The sequence below is a fragment of the Pteropus alecto genome, unplaced genomic scaffold (genome assembly GCF_000325575.1).
Source record: "Pteropus alecto unplaced genomic scaffold, ASM32557v1 scaffold87, whole genome shotgun sequence".
Lineage (NCBI taxonomy): Eukaryota > Metazoa > Chordata > Mammalia > Chiroptera > Pteropodidae > Pteropus > Pteropus alecto.
This window is the reverse complement of record NW_006443225.1, coordinates 19,598,783-19,611,667: the sequence shown is the minus strand read 5'-3', so window position 1 is coordinate 19,611,667 and position 12,885 is coordinate 19,598,783. Positions and strand designations below refer to the sequence as shown.

The following is a 12,885-nucleotide window of genomic DNA, read 5'->3' as shown; positions in this document are numbered from 1 at the left end:
CTGGGGACGTGCCCTGCATCCTGGGCCTCCGGTCTCCAGTGCGCCTTGCCCAGAAGTCGCTCGCGGAGGGACGACTTGCGTCCCCCTCTGGCCCTGCGGCGCGAGCCGGGGCGAGCCGCTCCCCTCTCCCACGCTTTTCGTTTGACCATCTGTCAGACGGTGGAGCTGGGCGAGACCCGTTTCTAACCTAGTTTTCGTGGGCGCCTCGGGAGACGAGCCTCTGGGGAGAAGGCCCCTAGCCCCTGCCACATTCCCACACTGGGCCGCCAGGCGATCGCCACTCTCTGCCAGCTCCGTCGCTCTTTGATTCAGATTGTCACCCGTTCAACAAATATTTACCGAGCATCTGTTTCGGTGCGGGGACTACATCGAGGCTATAAAATACAGACTTTTCTTAGAAAAGCTTCCAGACCAGTAAGGGGGGATGTTCTCTCTCCACCGAACTGAGAGACCTGCGTACACTGACCCCAGTCGAATGGCCCGCGGTAGTGGCACAGGCTTTAGGATTTTATTCATCTCCAGCAGGCACCTTTCTGAAACATTAGACCCCACAGAATGTTCAGTACTTGAGTTTGGTACCTGAGTTTCACTCCACACGTGTGCTGTCACTTTTGGCTCATGCTACAATAGGGTGGCAAGTTAGGTTTCATCTCCTATTGGTGGCAGGTACCCGAGTCGCTGTTGAGTAGGACTCTGAGGTTCAGCCCAGATTTGGGGAGTGTCACAATTGATCAGTGATACGTGCTGTGGGCTGTGGGTAAAAGGAAGCCATCTCTGCTAGGCCCTTGTTACTTACAGCTCTCCGTGTTTGTATGTTTCACCACCGCCGTAATGGCCAGCCGTTTAGCAGGTGGGAACGGTGCTTCCTGGCACATCTTTCGTAGGGCAGCTTAGCCAGTTGATTTTGACTGTCACGTATCTGTGGTATACCTGATTACCCCTAATAAGTCCACCTTATCTACCATTTGTGAGATAGCCGTCTTCCTTTCCAACTTCAGCTGTCTCTTAAAATGTAAATATCTGAGATGAGGCCAGATTATCTAGCTCTTGGACTAGTGGAGAGCGGTTAAGTGAGTATCCTAAATTTCATTTAGCTTCTGAATGGATGAAGGATGGTGTCAGTTGTCAGGAAATTATCTTATTTTTAACTCTTCCTTGGCTCCTCTTCATTTCATCTAATATATACACGGTCACTTTAAAAATCTCGAAATAACAAGCGTGTACAATTTTTCCGATTCGAAAGAGACATACAAGTTTTGCAGAGTATCGTGCTTCGGTGTCCTTCTCTTGTTGACAAATGTACACACACTTTCTTGGTATAAAACAGAGGATCACACAGTATCATGCTTTCAGAACAGCGACAATTCACTAAGCCCAGTTCTCAGGTGAAGGAAGAACTGTACTGGGGCCCTCTTGTCCCTCAAGCAGAATCACCCAAGGGTCCCCTTTGGTTATAACAGGACCTCTCCTGTGGGTTTCAGATTAAGGTAACCTGTAGGATGAGATCTTTTGGTGGCAATTGTAGCTTTCTGTACAGCGCAGTGCCTTTTGTTTTTACTTTACGAAATTGATATGATTGGGTGTATACAGCTCTACTTGGCTGTATGCTCTGAGTACACTGAAGACAATTAGAGAGGAATTGATTGTGTCTAGTGGTTAATAGTTACTACATCTGGGAACGGATACATTTGCCTGCTTTCCCAAAATTCAGTTCCTAACCAGTTGTTACTTGGTTACTTAATCCTAACATAGTTGTTCCTCAACAGCAAGAGAAAACACAATTTAGGATTGAATTTTGCAGTCTCAGTCTATCTATGGAATTTCTGGAATTTCTGGAGTTCCTTTGAAAACATCACGTAGTCACCACAGTTTTTCTCAGAGTCGAGTATGTAAACAAATTAGTTGTAATCTTATTAATTATAGTTACTGTCTTACTATTCATTTCTTTTATGTATATAATTTGTTTTGTATAATTCTGTGAAGTAGGTATAGCATGTAGCATAGATATAGATATATACACACATACACACACAGATGCTGTATACCTATATCTATTTTTAGATGCTGTATACCTATATCTATTTATAGCTATGTTATCTAATATATTTATATACATACTTCGGAGATATATATACTCATATGTATATATATTAAGTGACTTGTCTGGCATTGCTAGATTAGTAAGCAGTGGAATAAGAATTGAAACATAGGTTTTTTTACTTCATACTGCAGGATTTTGCAGTATGCAGCCCTCAAAAACACCACCAACTAAATCTGGGAAACAAAATCGAATAAAGCAAAAAAAAAACCCCAGAACTTTTTTTGGGGTTTAGTTTGCCTCTACAAGTAACATTTATCTCCCGATAATCTAGTTACTCTCTCAGGGCACTGAGGCGATAGCTCTTGTTTAACCACTACCAGCTGCACTAAGGTGTTGGTTAAAAAGGAGCGTCTCCTCTTGGGGATGGGTCTGTGCTTCGTTTCTTTTTTACAGGAAAACTAATCAAAATCAGATACTGACCATACATATAACATTTTCCCTCAACTTTAGATTTTCTTCCGTTTGTATGTGATGCTTGCTCAGGAATATTTTGGTAAGTTACATTTTTATGCAGGATTTGAGAATAATTTTAGTGTTTGTAATATGAGGTTTATTTCTGAAAAGCGGAATGATTTAAATTAGTTCTTACTTTAGCCGTCGGTATTTGATATTCATTACGGTAATCACTTGGGAAAAAGAAACAGGCTAGTCACAGACTCTGGTTACTTGTACATATGTGTGGCTAATCTTTAAACTTCCATAATCGGCACTATTTATGTACGTGATTTTTATGTACAAGTTGTATTAGTGTCTCTTAATCACAAGGAGAGAATAAATACATCCACAATATAAAGAATACGGGGGGAGGGGTCCAGTTATGATTATTACTCTTAATTACTAAATAAAAAGAGCCCAACCTATACATTTCTTAAATTGGACATCATATGTCTTTGGTACACATATAATGTGCAAAGTAAAGCCTGGGAACGAACCAAGAATTTTGGAAAATGTATTTTCTTTACTGCATTTAATTTATAAAATAGAGCACTGAAAGAACAAATTCTTTTCAGAAGATAATTCAGAAAAATTTATTAGAAGTAAAGAAAAATAATGCATATTTTTAAATCATTCAGAACTAGAACACTCCTTTGACATTTTATTATGGATGGTCTTTGAGAAATGGAAAGAAATCAAAGATTGTCTGTTCACACACCTAAGAGCACTCAAAGTGGAGGTGATTTAGAATGGTACATTATTTTTACTCATTGAAACTGAGTAAATTGAACAGTTGTGCTTTAAAAATTGAACAGTGTGTTTTAAACGTTTAAGACTATAGATGCACCATCTTTATCTGGTATTTCAGTTTATTCTTATATGGAGAGTTCTTCATGTACTGTAAGTATAATTAATCTTAACGATTCCAACCATTAAGTTATCGGAAATTACTACATTTATCTGTAAGTGCATTATTTGATTGCATTTAAATAAACATTATTTTTTTAATTATTTAAGCCTTGAACACAGAAGCAGAGAGTCGCATAGCTGTCCCGAGGTGTGTGAATAGTTCTCCTGTGTCATTGAACATGTTTGTGTGTATGTGCTTCTATTCAGATTTTGAAGAAATTTCAAGCTAGTCAGTGTACCACAGATTAAAATTCGACATACTAAACTAATTATGGAAGGAGGCTCTTTCCGCGCTTATATTATTTTTGTTTGTTTTAAAGAAAAATTGATCTACTTGGCATTTATACACTTTTATTCTTATAATTGTTATTTTTTATACTTGGGTTCTAGTTAGGTGGCCCACTTACAGCTTTAGGCTCCATATTTATAAATCCACAGTGGAGCTGACGTCCTCATCATACACTCTTTTCATTTTCCTTCATGCTTGTGTTCATTTTCACTGGTGCCTGATTAGGATTCTGTGGTCGTAAATTCTTCTGACTCAGTCAGCCTGAGACCACCAGGAATAAACCAACAAGATCCCCATTCTAATTCTGACCAAACTGAGAGATTAAGAAAAGAGCTGGCACATAGAAGCCAAAATATCATCTTTATTATTGATAAAGGATAAAGCGAATGATGAAAGCTAGCATAGACCCGGATGAGTCTGCAAAGGAAAGCCAGAATTGAGCAGATTTGTCTCTGACCCTCTGTATCATGATAAACATAATTTTTATGTGTTCATTTATATGTATTTAACCACTTAAAATGAGTGTAGAAAGTAGGTATGACCTTTCATTTGAGGGTGGATGAGGTGATTACCTGAGCAAAATATTATGGGGGGCATCTTTGTGTGGGATTGTTAAGAAGACTAAATTATAAAGAATAACTGATTAGTTATTTTAATTTTCCTTAGAAGATAAACACACCACAGTAGGACAATTTTGGAAATAGAGAATAGTCAACACGGTAATCATTTCTCACACAAATATTTATTATAATCTGTTTTATGGGAGTGTATAAGTTGCTCTTGTAAGTTTAAGCAAAAATCCTGTGAGTGCTCCTTCCAAAATAGATTTGTTGGTTTGGTTTACATGTGAAATATAATGCCATTTCCCCCTTGGTCTGTTGTCAGGTGACCGTGATCAATGAGAGACTGAAGTCCGATGCGCATCCATCTTACCCGTGCTCTTTCAAGGGCTGCGCTGAAAGACAGCTTGTACCGGTTGTGTGTCCTTATTGTGAGAAGCACTTCTGCCTGAGGTGATCACTCAGACCTTCAGACTCCACCTGTCTGTTTCATTCGTGTGCAGATACATGAACTGCTTTCACTTTTCTGTTGCTCGTAGACACCGTCATCAGTCAGATCATGAATGTGAAAAACTGGAAGTCCCTGAGCCTCGAATGGCTGCCACTCAGAAACTTGTTAAAGACATCATTGGCAAGTATCAAAGTTCGTTGTGTTCCTTCCTCGTTGTCACATACTGTTAGTTCCAAAGCTCGTACTTCTTGCGTCCACTTGCCAGTTATGGAGGTGTCGTTAACAGCCCCAGTGGTTCTAACTGGCTGTAGATTTCGATGACATATCGTGATGGTATTTCTTACAATCTCCACCTGACCAGTGAAGATTTGGAAATTCTGAGGAAGTACCCTATCAGATGTTCTCTTTTGCCGGACCACTTAGATTAGCCAGTTGACCAGCACGGCTGTAAATGATGTTCCCGAGGCTAAAGCAAACTTTAAGCCTAGTTAGCTGTCCTGTGAACGCTGCTGGTAGTCTGAGCACACACATCAGCGACCCAGCCACTCTGCCAGCACGTTAGCTCAGCAGAATTGTCATTCTGTCTGTGTTCCGGGTGCTCCCTTTATTAAAGTCTATAGCCAAATCTACAGTTCTCTGTGGAGCGTTAGCGATTGGATCAGTAGGCGGAAGCTGGAAAGAAGCTCTTATCCGTGAGTTGTTTGACGTCGGCATTGCTGGGCTCAGCCTCGGTGGTGTTTTTTCCATTGATCGTGTAAATGTAATACCTACGAAATGAATGTGGTCTCTATATCTCCATTGTGCGTAATTCGTGTACATTTCAGGGCCATAATAAATAATAATTAATAAAACTCTGGAAAACGTAATGCAAAAGTTTTTATGTGCTTATATGCTTATCCTTATTTCTTAGATTCCAAGGCGGGACAGACGACAAGGAAGGGACGGAAGGGCGCTAAAAATAGCGAAACAGCTGCAAAGGTTGCCTTGATGAAGTTGAAGATGCATGCCTATGGAGACCGGTCCGTGCCACAGGTAGGTCCTAGAGGTTTTGAAAACAAAACATTTAAACAGTGAAGATCCCCTCTCCTCCTCCCTACCCTCAAGAAACAAGTAACTGAGGCCACATGTGTATCATTCCTCGTGTGACATGGTCTATAGCTACATAAATGATACACAATTTTGTGACGTTTTTCAGAAATGCGGGGAACCATATGTGATCTTCTTCAACTTATTTTTTTTTTCACTTGGGATCGTGTTTTTAACGTTGATTCAGGCTGACACATTTAGTCAAGTTTATTCATTGTTATGGCTGCATATTATTCCATAGTATGAGTATACCACGTTTATTCACTCTCTTCATGAACAAAATTCATGAACAAGATTCCTGAAGAGAATCAGTTACATTTCATGTAACAACCCAATACATATGTACGTACAGACCGACAGACATACCTTAACATAGTTTCACCCAGCCTTATAAATAATGTGTTATGTACTGTATTTTTATTCTATTCTATTTTATTTTAAAGATTATTGATTTTATAACCCTGAAGGAATTGGGACCCTCAGATTGAAAAATGCTACTCTAGGGTATATATCGAGAAACAGAAAAGCTGGCTCGTCGTGTTTGCTATCTTCAGCTTTACTGGACGCCGTCCTCAGCTCCCTGCCGTCAGTGGTTGTACTGATTTGTCTCCTTCCTGTGTGATAGTTTGTGTTACCAGCATTGTGTTATCTGTCTCCTTCCTGTCTGATAGTTTGTGTTACCAGCATTGTGTTATTCACTTTGACCAGTGGATGGACGTGCGGTGACACCTCACTGAGGTGAAAAGTTAAATTCCCTTGAGGTTCGGCTACTTTGCATACGTTTCTTGGCTATTCTATCACGTTTTTGAAGAGAGAACTTCCAATACTTTTTCAGAGTGTCAAATAGTCTTTGGTTCATTTGGATACTTCTCAGAATTTCCAGCTCGTTAAGTGGATCTGAATAGCCTGAAAATCTCTGTATGATATGAGTACTAACTGCCAGTCTCCAACTTGAATTTGGAGCGGAAGGCCTGGGAAGTGGGCTAGGGGAAGAAAATGCACGATTGCTGGATGGGCGAGGTGAGCGAGAACAGTGAGAGAGGCACAGAATGAACCTCCTATTCGAGACAGACACAGTCTGTAAACCAAAACTTCGAAACAAATCAGAGATGAAAATAACCTTTTAATATTTTCTTTTCGTATTTGCACTCTTTTGTCACTCTGATTTTGGAGCAGGGACTACTAGGTTACAGCATTGACCCAAAGCTTGAATTTCCAGTGGTTTCTTGTTTTTTCTTTGTTATCTGTCATCTGTAATAACACACTCCACTGGCCTTCAACAAATCTAAATTCCTTTGTGCTGGGATGATAACTGTCTTGAATCTAATATTTCTTGAAATCATTGCGATCTTTTCTCTGTAACTTTGAGATGCTCCTGTTATGCCGAAAATACGTTGTAACAGGAATTGATCTGTAAAACCAGTACTTTTTAAAAGCAAATTGTAGAGCTCAGGGAAGATTCGAGGCCTAGCACCTTTGCTTTTATTCTTTCTTTCCCACATTTGATAATTTAGCCAGAAAATACAATGTAAGGAATCATATAGGTTATGGAATACTAGAGAAACCATCTTTTTTTACTTTCTTAAGTTTCTTTGTTCTCAAAAGCCCTGTTGTCTCTAAATATGTAGTGAGGACTTTCACATGCAAAGACTTGTTATATGTGTCAGGTGCTTTTCAATTCCAAGTGACAGAAACTCGACAGCAACCAGCTTAATCAAAACAGTTTTCTTTTATAATGGGGAGTGGCGTTGCTCTGGTCTGGAAGGGCGACTGTATTCCAGGACTCAAATGCTGTTGAAAGAGTCCACTGTGTCCTTGACTTCTCTCTGTCTGTGTTGGACTCATTCTTCCACGCTGGAGAAGACTTTCCCACACTGGGTCAGGAATAGCTAAGGGGCATGGGGGACAGCTGCAGGCGACTCCAAGTTTCGTTTAACAGGACTTAAAAACCTTAAAAGAAGAGCCCGCTTCTCAGCACAGCTTATGAACATAAAATCCCAGGAGAAGACCTTCGTTGGCCTAACTTAAGTCACATGCCTGTCTCTGCATAGACTGGCCAGGGTCCTGGGTGCTGTGTCCACGCGTTCACCTGGATACTGGGTGCTGTGATTGGTATTCCCAGTGAACATTCCATCATTAGAGAGCATTCCTTCTTTGACCGGAAGAAGAGAGGAAGAGAGATCACCAGACAACAATCCATGTCTATATCACATATGTAATCTGTATTTTAACTTTTTATTTTTGCAGACAGAACGAATTTACTTTCAAGTTTTCTTACCTAAGGGGAGCAAGGAGAAGAGCAAACCGATGTTCTTCTGCCACCGATGGAGCGTTGGAAAGGCCATCGACTTTGCAGCCGCTTTGGCCAGTCTTAAAAATGACAACAACAAATTCACAGCTAAGGTAACAACGCGTTGCAGTCATTTTTCCGTTTAGGGTGTGCTGTACAAGCATGTCTTTGTGGTTTATTTCTCTCTTCACAGAAATTAAGGCTGTGTCACGTGACTTCGGGACAGGCCTTACCCTTGGATCACACGTTAGAAAGCTGGATGGCTAAGGAGGCTTGTCCTTTGCACAGCGGTGGAAATGTCATCTTGGAGTATCTTAGTGACGACGAACAGTTCTTAAAAGATATTGATTCTTACTTTGAATAGTCGTTCAGGATTCAAGCCAGGAATCACAGTGAAAATTCTACGTGAAGTTGGTTTTATTTACTACAAATAGTATATATTTTTATTTTTAAAAGTTGTTTTTAAATTTATTTCCATTACATCATAATGTACATTATCAGTTTTCTATTAAATCGAATTTGAATTTTGTGTTTCAAAGTTTAACTATGAACTTACACTCGATTGCAAATTCTTATATTTAATGAGCTTTTATAGGCTGTAGAAACAACAAAAAAGTGTATTTCTCATTTGATTGACATCTTCTGTTGGTGGACTATGATTCTGCTACGTGTCATCTTCACCCCAGGATCTAAACTGAATGTTTAGATGTCCTTTTTGGGACATTGCCATTCTTAGCACAGAGGAAGAAAGAGATGGCTCTTAGGAGATACAGGTGTCACTTTTTAACAAGTAACGTGACCACGCGTAGCATCATGGGGCCGGGAAGTGTAGCCTTCCTATCTACCTGCATCGTGATGTGTAAATCGATGTCTGTACCTGAATCCTAGAAACTTAGGGACCGTGTCATCCACTCTTCAGAGTGTGTGGATGAAGAGTCTCAGGCCGGGAAGGGGAGTGGTTTTGCTGGTGTGCCCTCACCGCCTCGGGGCCCATCTCTGATCACGGACCTCCTCCAGTGGACTCACCTCTTCGTCTGTAGGAATGAACTGCAGATGAGAGGGAAGGTGGAGCCGCTCGGCTTCATTACGGTCTGCTTATATTTCGCCAAAGCAAACTACTTGCTAACAGTAACTGCAGTTTACCGACCCATTAAAATGACCGCTCTGACGGATGTGTTCCATCTGTTTGCGACAAAGTACTACTATGTAGAAGAAATAGAACTTATTTCTGTTCTTTGTCCCTTTTCCATTTTTATTGTCATGGACACATATAGTGACTTCAGGTTTCATTAAAGGAAAAACTAATGTTCATTCATCTCTGATTTTTTTCTTCGTATTGTTTTTACACAAGGAATGGGGATGACTTTCGACTTATCATCTGCTTATACATTCATTTATCGACGTAGTTATTGGAGCGCCTGCTAAGTGTAAGGATTTGATTCTAGTTGCCATGCTGCATACTATGAAAAGTATGTACATACTTCTAACATCCATGAAAACAGTATGGCACGTGCCGAATGAATAGAAGTAAGTGTAGCCGAGTTCCGGTAGCTCTCTCATCACACACTAGGAGAGCAGAAGTAGAACTAATTCTCCAGTATTTTCTCAGATACCAAAAGTTTTAATACAAACTAATATTTTAGCTTCTGTAATAATTACTTGCACATGGTAGGCGATCGACACATGTCTCATGGGTTGAGCTAAAGCTAAATATACCAGGAAAAAAAAAAAAAAATTGAGGGCTGAGCAGGGGGGTGGGGAGGCTGACAGAGATGGAGTTTGGTCAGGCTCCAGAAGTGGAGCAAACGGGCCTGAAAGAGATATGGGCACCAGCAGCCTCAGAGGCTCCGAGGACCAGGCTCCAGCCCGAGCCATCTCCTAAGGAGAGCAGGTGGGGCAGAGGCCCCTCCAGCTTCTCGTTCCCTGATTACTGTGATGTCACAGCCCTCGCAGGCTTCCTCTGCGGGCTTTGAGTTGAGCACGCTCGATGAGAGTCTAGGGTGTCCCCATCCGACCTGCGTATCTTCCCACCTGCTTCCAACAACTAGAATTCTTAGGAGAAAACACACAAAGAGTCTCAAATTCGGATAAAGAGTTATAACAACACTGTGAGGCAATTGAGCTTTAGTGTAAATGGAATCAGCCAGTAAAGACGTGCGAATGACAGCTTTCCAAATATTTCCCAGCTTTGTCAGTTTTTACTCCGCGAAAGTTTTAGGTAAGAAGAAGAAAGAGATGCTGATGTAGGGGAAAGTTTGCAGGCAGGAAATCTGAGGAAAACAAAATGAGCGATCCTCAGATCTGACCTGGGTGACAAAAATCGTGAGTTAAAATATTTGGTCACATAACTCTGAAGATAGCTTTGGTTTCGTAAAGTTTCTCACTTGTGTTTGCTTCATTTTTGTCTTTTTAAAGTAGGGAAGTTCTCTGGGATGTTGACTGAGATATCCTGAGAACTTTAGTTCCATTCCCTGTTTTCATCATGGGGACACAGTGTAGCTGGTTTTTCTTGGTGTGGTACGTGGAAATACAGGATCCGTTGCATTTGAAAGATTAACCTCCATGAATAGAATTTTTAGAAACTTTTAAAAATGACCAATAAAAATTGCTTTGATAACTTGAGGAACAAATATTTTATGATCTAAAACACTTAATACAAACTCATTGTTGCATTTAACACGGACAGCGTCATGATTTGTGAAGGATCTGCGGAAATGGTTACATGTTCAGAGACGCCTAGATCCGTAGGCTTCTTGCTAGACAGTCGTAGTGGCATTTTTTTGTATTGTTTTGTTTTCTTGTTCTTTTTCTCTGTTTAGCATCCGAACCCCTCCTCTGCTGTGAGAAATACACAATTACGGGAATCTACGGGTCGAAGTCCAAAAAGCACTTGGCCTAAGTTGGATCAGTTGAATGTCCTTGCCCTTAGCTGTGAACACGGACTAGTGTCACAAGGAAGGAATGAAAGATGAGAATTAGTGCCAGCGGCCTTCCATTGTCCCATGTGTCAGGGTCCAAGTGTCCAGCGGCGCTGGCCCCCTAACCTGGCTGTCCCTTTGGCCATGGGTCCAGCCACCTGCTTTCCCTAGGTGCCCAAGCTGTCCGATAATCATCCAGGAAATGGTTTTTCTGGTTAAGGACACCAAAAACAGTTTCGGATTTTGCCTGACACAATCACTCTTTAGAGTTGTAGGAAAACTATTAGCAGCCTAAGGATATGGCAAGGCCAATTTATGGGCTCCGTGGTTTTCTAAGTAATGATAAGGGGTCACCTGATGAAGCTCCAGGCGGACAGAGACCGCGTCTGGCTGGATTACTCTGGTACCCAGCACCTGGCTCAGTACCCAGCGAACATGGCCAGTAAATACTCATTTGATTTTGACTCGAATGAATAAAATAGTAACACTCACGTGTAAGCCGCCTCAACCAATTTATGGGCTCCGTGGTTTTCTAAGTAATGATAAGGGGTCACCTGATGAAGCTCCAGGCGGACAGAGACCGCGTCTGGCTGGATTACTCTGGTACCCAGCACCTGGCTCAGTACCCAGCGAACATGGCCAGTAAATACTCATTTGATTTTGACTCGAATGAATAAAATAGTAACACTGATGTGTAGGCCTTCTCGAATCTATTGTAGATTTTTGGATCTTGACTTTTAGTGTAGATTTTCTTTAGGAAGAATGAAAACTCAAAAATAATGACACTAAGTTTTTAAATTCAGATGAATAGGGGGCCGTTTTTTCTTTAGCAGAAATAAAGTTGAGAGGACGGGCCGTGATAAATCGAACGTGTTAACTGCCGTGGCCTGTACGTTTTCATAACTACAGGTTCCGCAGGTTGTGTCACTCCCGAGATTAGCTTTGCATCTGTTTGAAAAGTACAACTGTCCCTCCCACCGGACTTTGATCCAGCAAAAAACAGCGGTTACCTCATAAACCTCAGCTGCACTGAGACACCTGTACCAGGAATGTTTTCTAGTTCTTTTTTTTTTTTTAAACGCTTTTGCATATGTGATTAGTTTAAGCTTTCGAAATGATTAGAAAACTTTTTATTCTCTTGCTTTTGTCATCTGTGACTCTGGGAGAAGCAAGGAACTCATTTCTCAGTTTTCTGCATATAGAAAACACTGAAACACTATTTTTCACAAAGACGGAAGAATCCGTCAGCGTAAGATCAAGTTACAGAGACAAACGGCCCAACTCCAGCTACCTCTTCGTGCAGGTAGAAGATCCGAAGGTGCTGCAGGTGGTGAACGTGACCAAGACCTTATCGGACGTTACAAACTTTGTCATAAACCTAGTGACAGATGAAGAAGGGGAGACAAATTTGACCATTCAACTGTGGGATTCTGAAGGTAGGCAAGAAAGGCTCATTGACGAAATAAAGAGTATCAGAGTCCAAGTGCTCAAGCGAAGGACAGACAGTCTGCTCCAGGCGTCGATGCACGTCAATAGAAATATCCTAGTGCTTGTTCTCCCAACGGTGCTGTTAAATAAATGCGCGTTTGGCTGCAAGATTGAATTGCAGGTGTTTCAAACAGTCTGGAAGAGACCTTTGCCAGTGATTCTGGGGGCAGTTACACAGTTTTTTCTTATGCCATTTTGTGGATTTCTTTTGACTCAGATTTTGGCATTGCCTGAGGCACAGGCTTTTGGATTCATAATGACCTGCACATGCCCAGGAGGGGGCGGGGGCTATGTCTTTGCTCTGCTTCTCGAAGGAGATATCACTTTGGCCATTTTGATGACTTGCATATCGACGCTC

At 41.2% G+C, this 12,885-nt stretch overlaps 2 protein-coding genes across 2 annotated transcripts in view; both read left to right on the top strand.

Annotated features, from left to right (window-relative positions):
- Positions 1 to 2,538: 2,538 nt before the first annotated feature.
- ZFAND1 (zinc finger AN1-type containing 1) lies at positions 2,539 to 9,436 on the top strand (the record flags this gene model as incomplete). The annotated part of the gene is made up of 7 exons (XM_025041175.1): positions 2,539 to 2,594; positions 3,554 to 3,593; positions 4,620 to 4,747; positions 4,834 to 4,925; positions 5,656 to 5,777; positions 8,079 to 8,234; positions 8,315 to 9,436. Coding segments are annotated over 7 exons (765 nt in total), but the record flags the coding sequence as incomplete, so codon positions are not given.
- Positions 9,437 to 11,875: 2,439 nt separating this feature from the next.
- Positions 11,876 to 12,885, top strand: part of SLC10A5 (solute carrier family 10 member 5) — a 1,829-nt gene continuing 819 nt past the window's right edge. The window contains 1 exon segment of the mRNA XM_006927020.2: positions 11,876 to 12,884. Within this exon segment, the coding sequence (XP_006927082.1) occupies positions 12,154 to 12,884 (731 nt within the window). The 5' untranslated portion in view covers positions 11,876 to 12,153.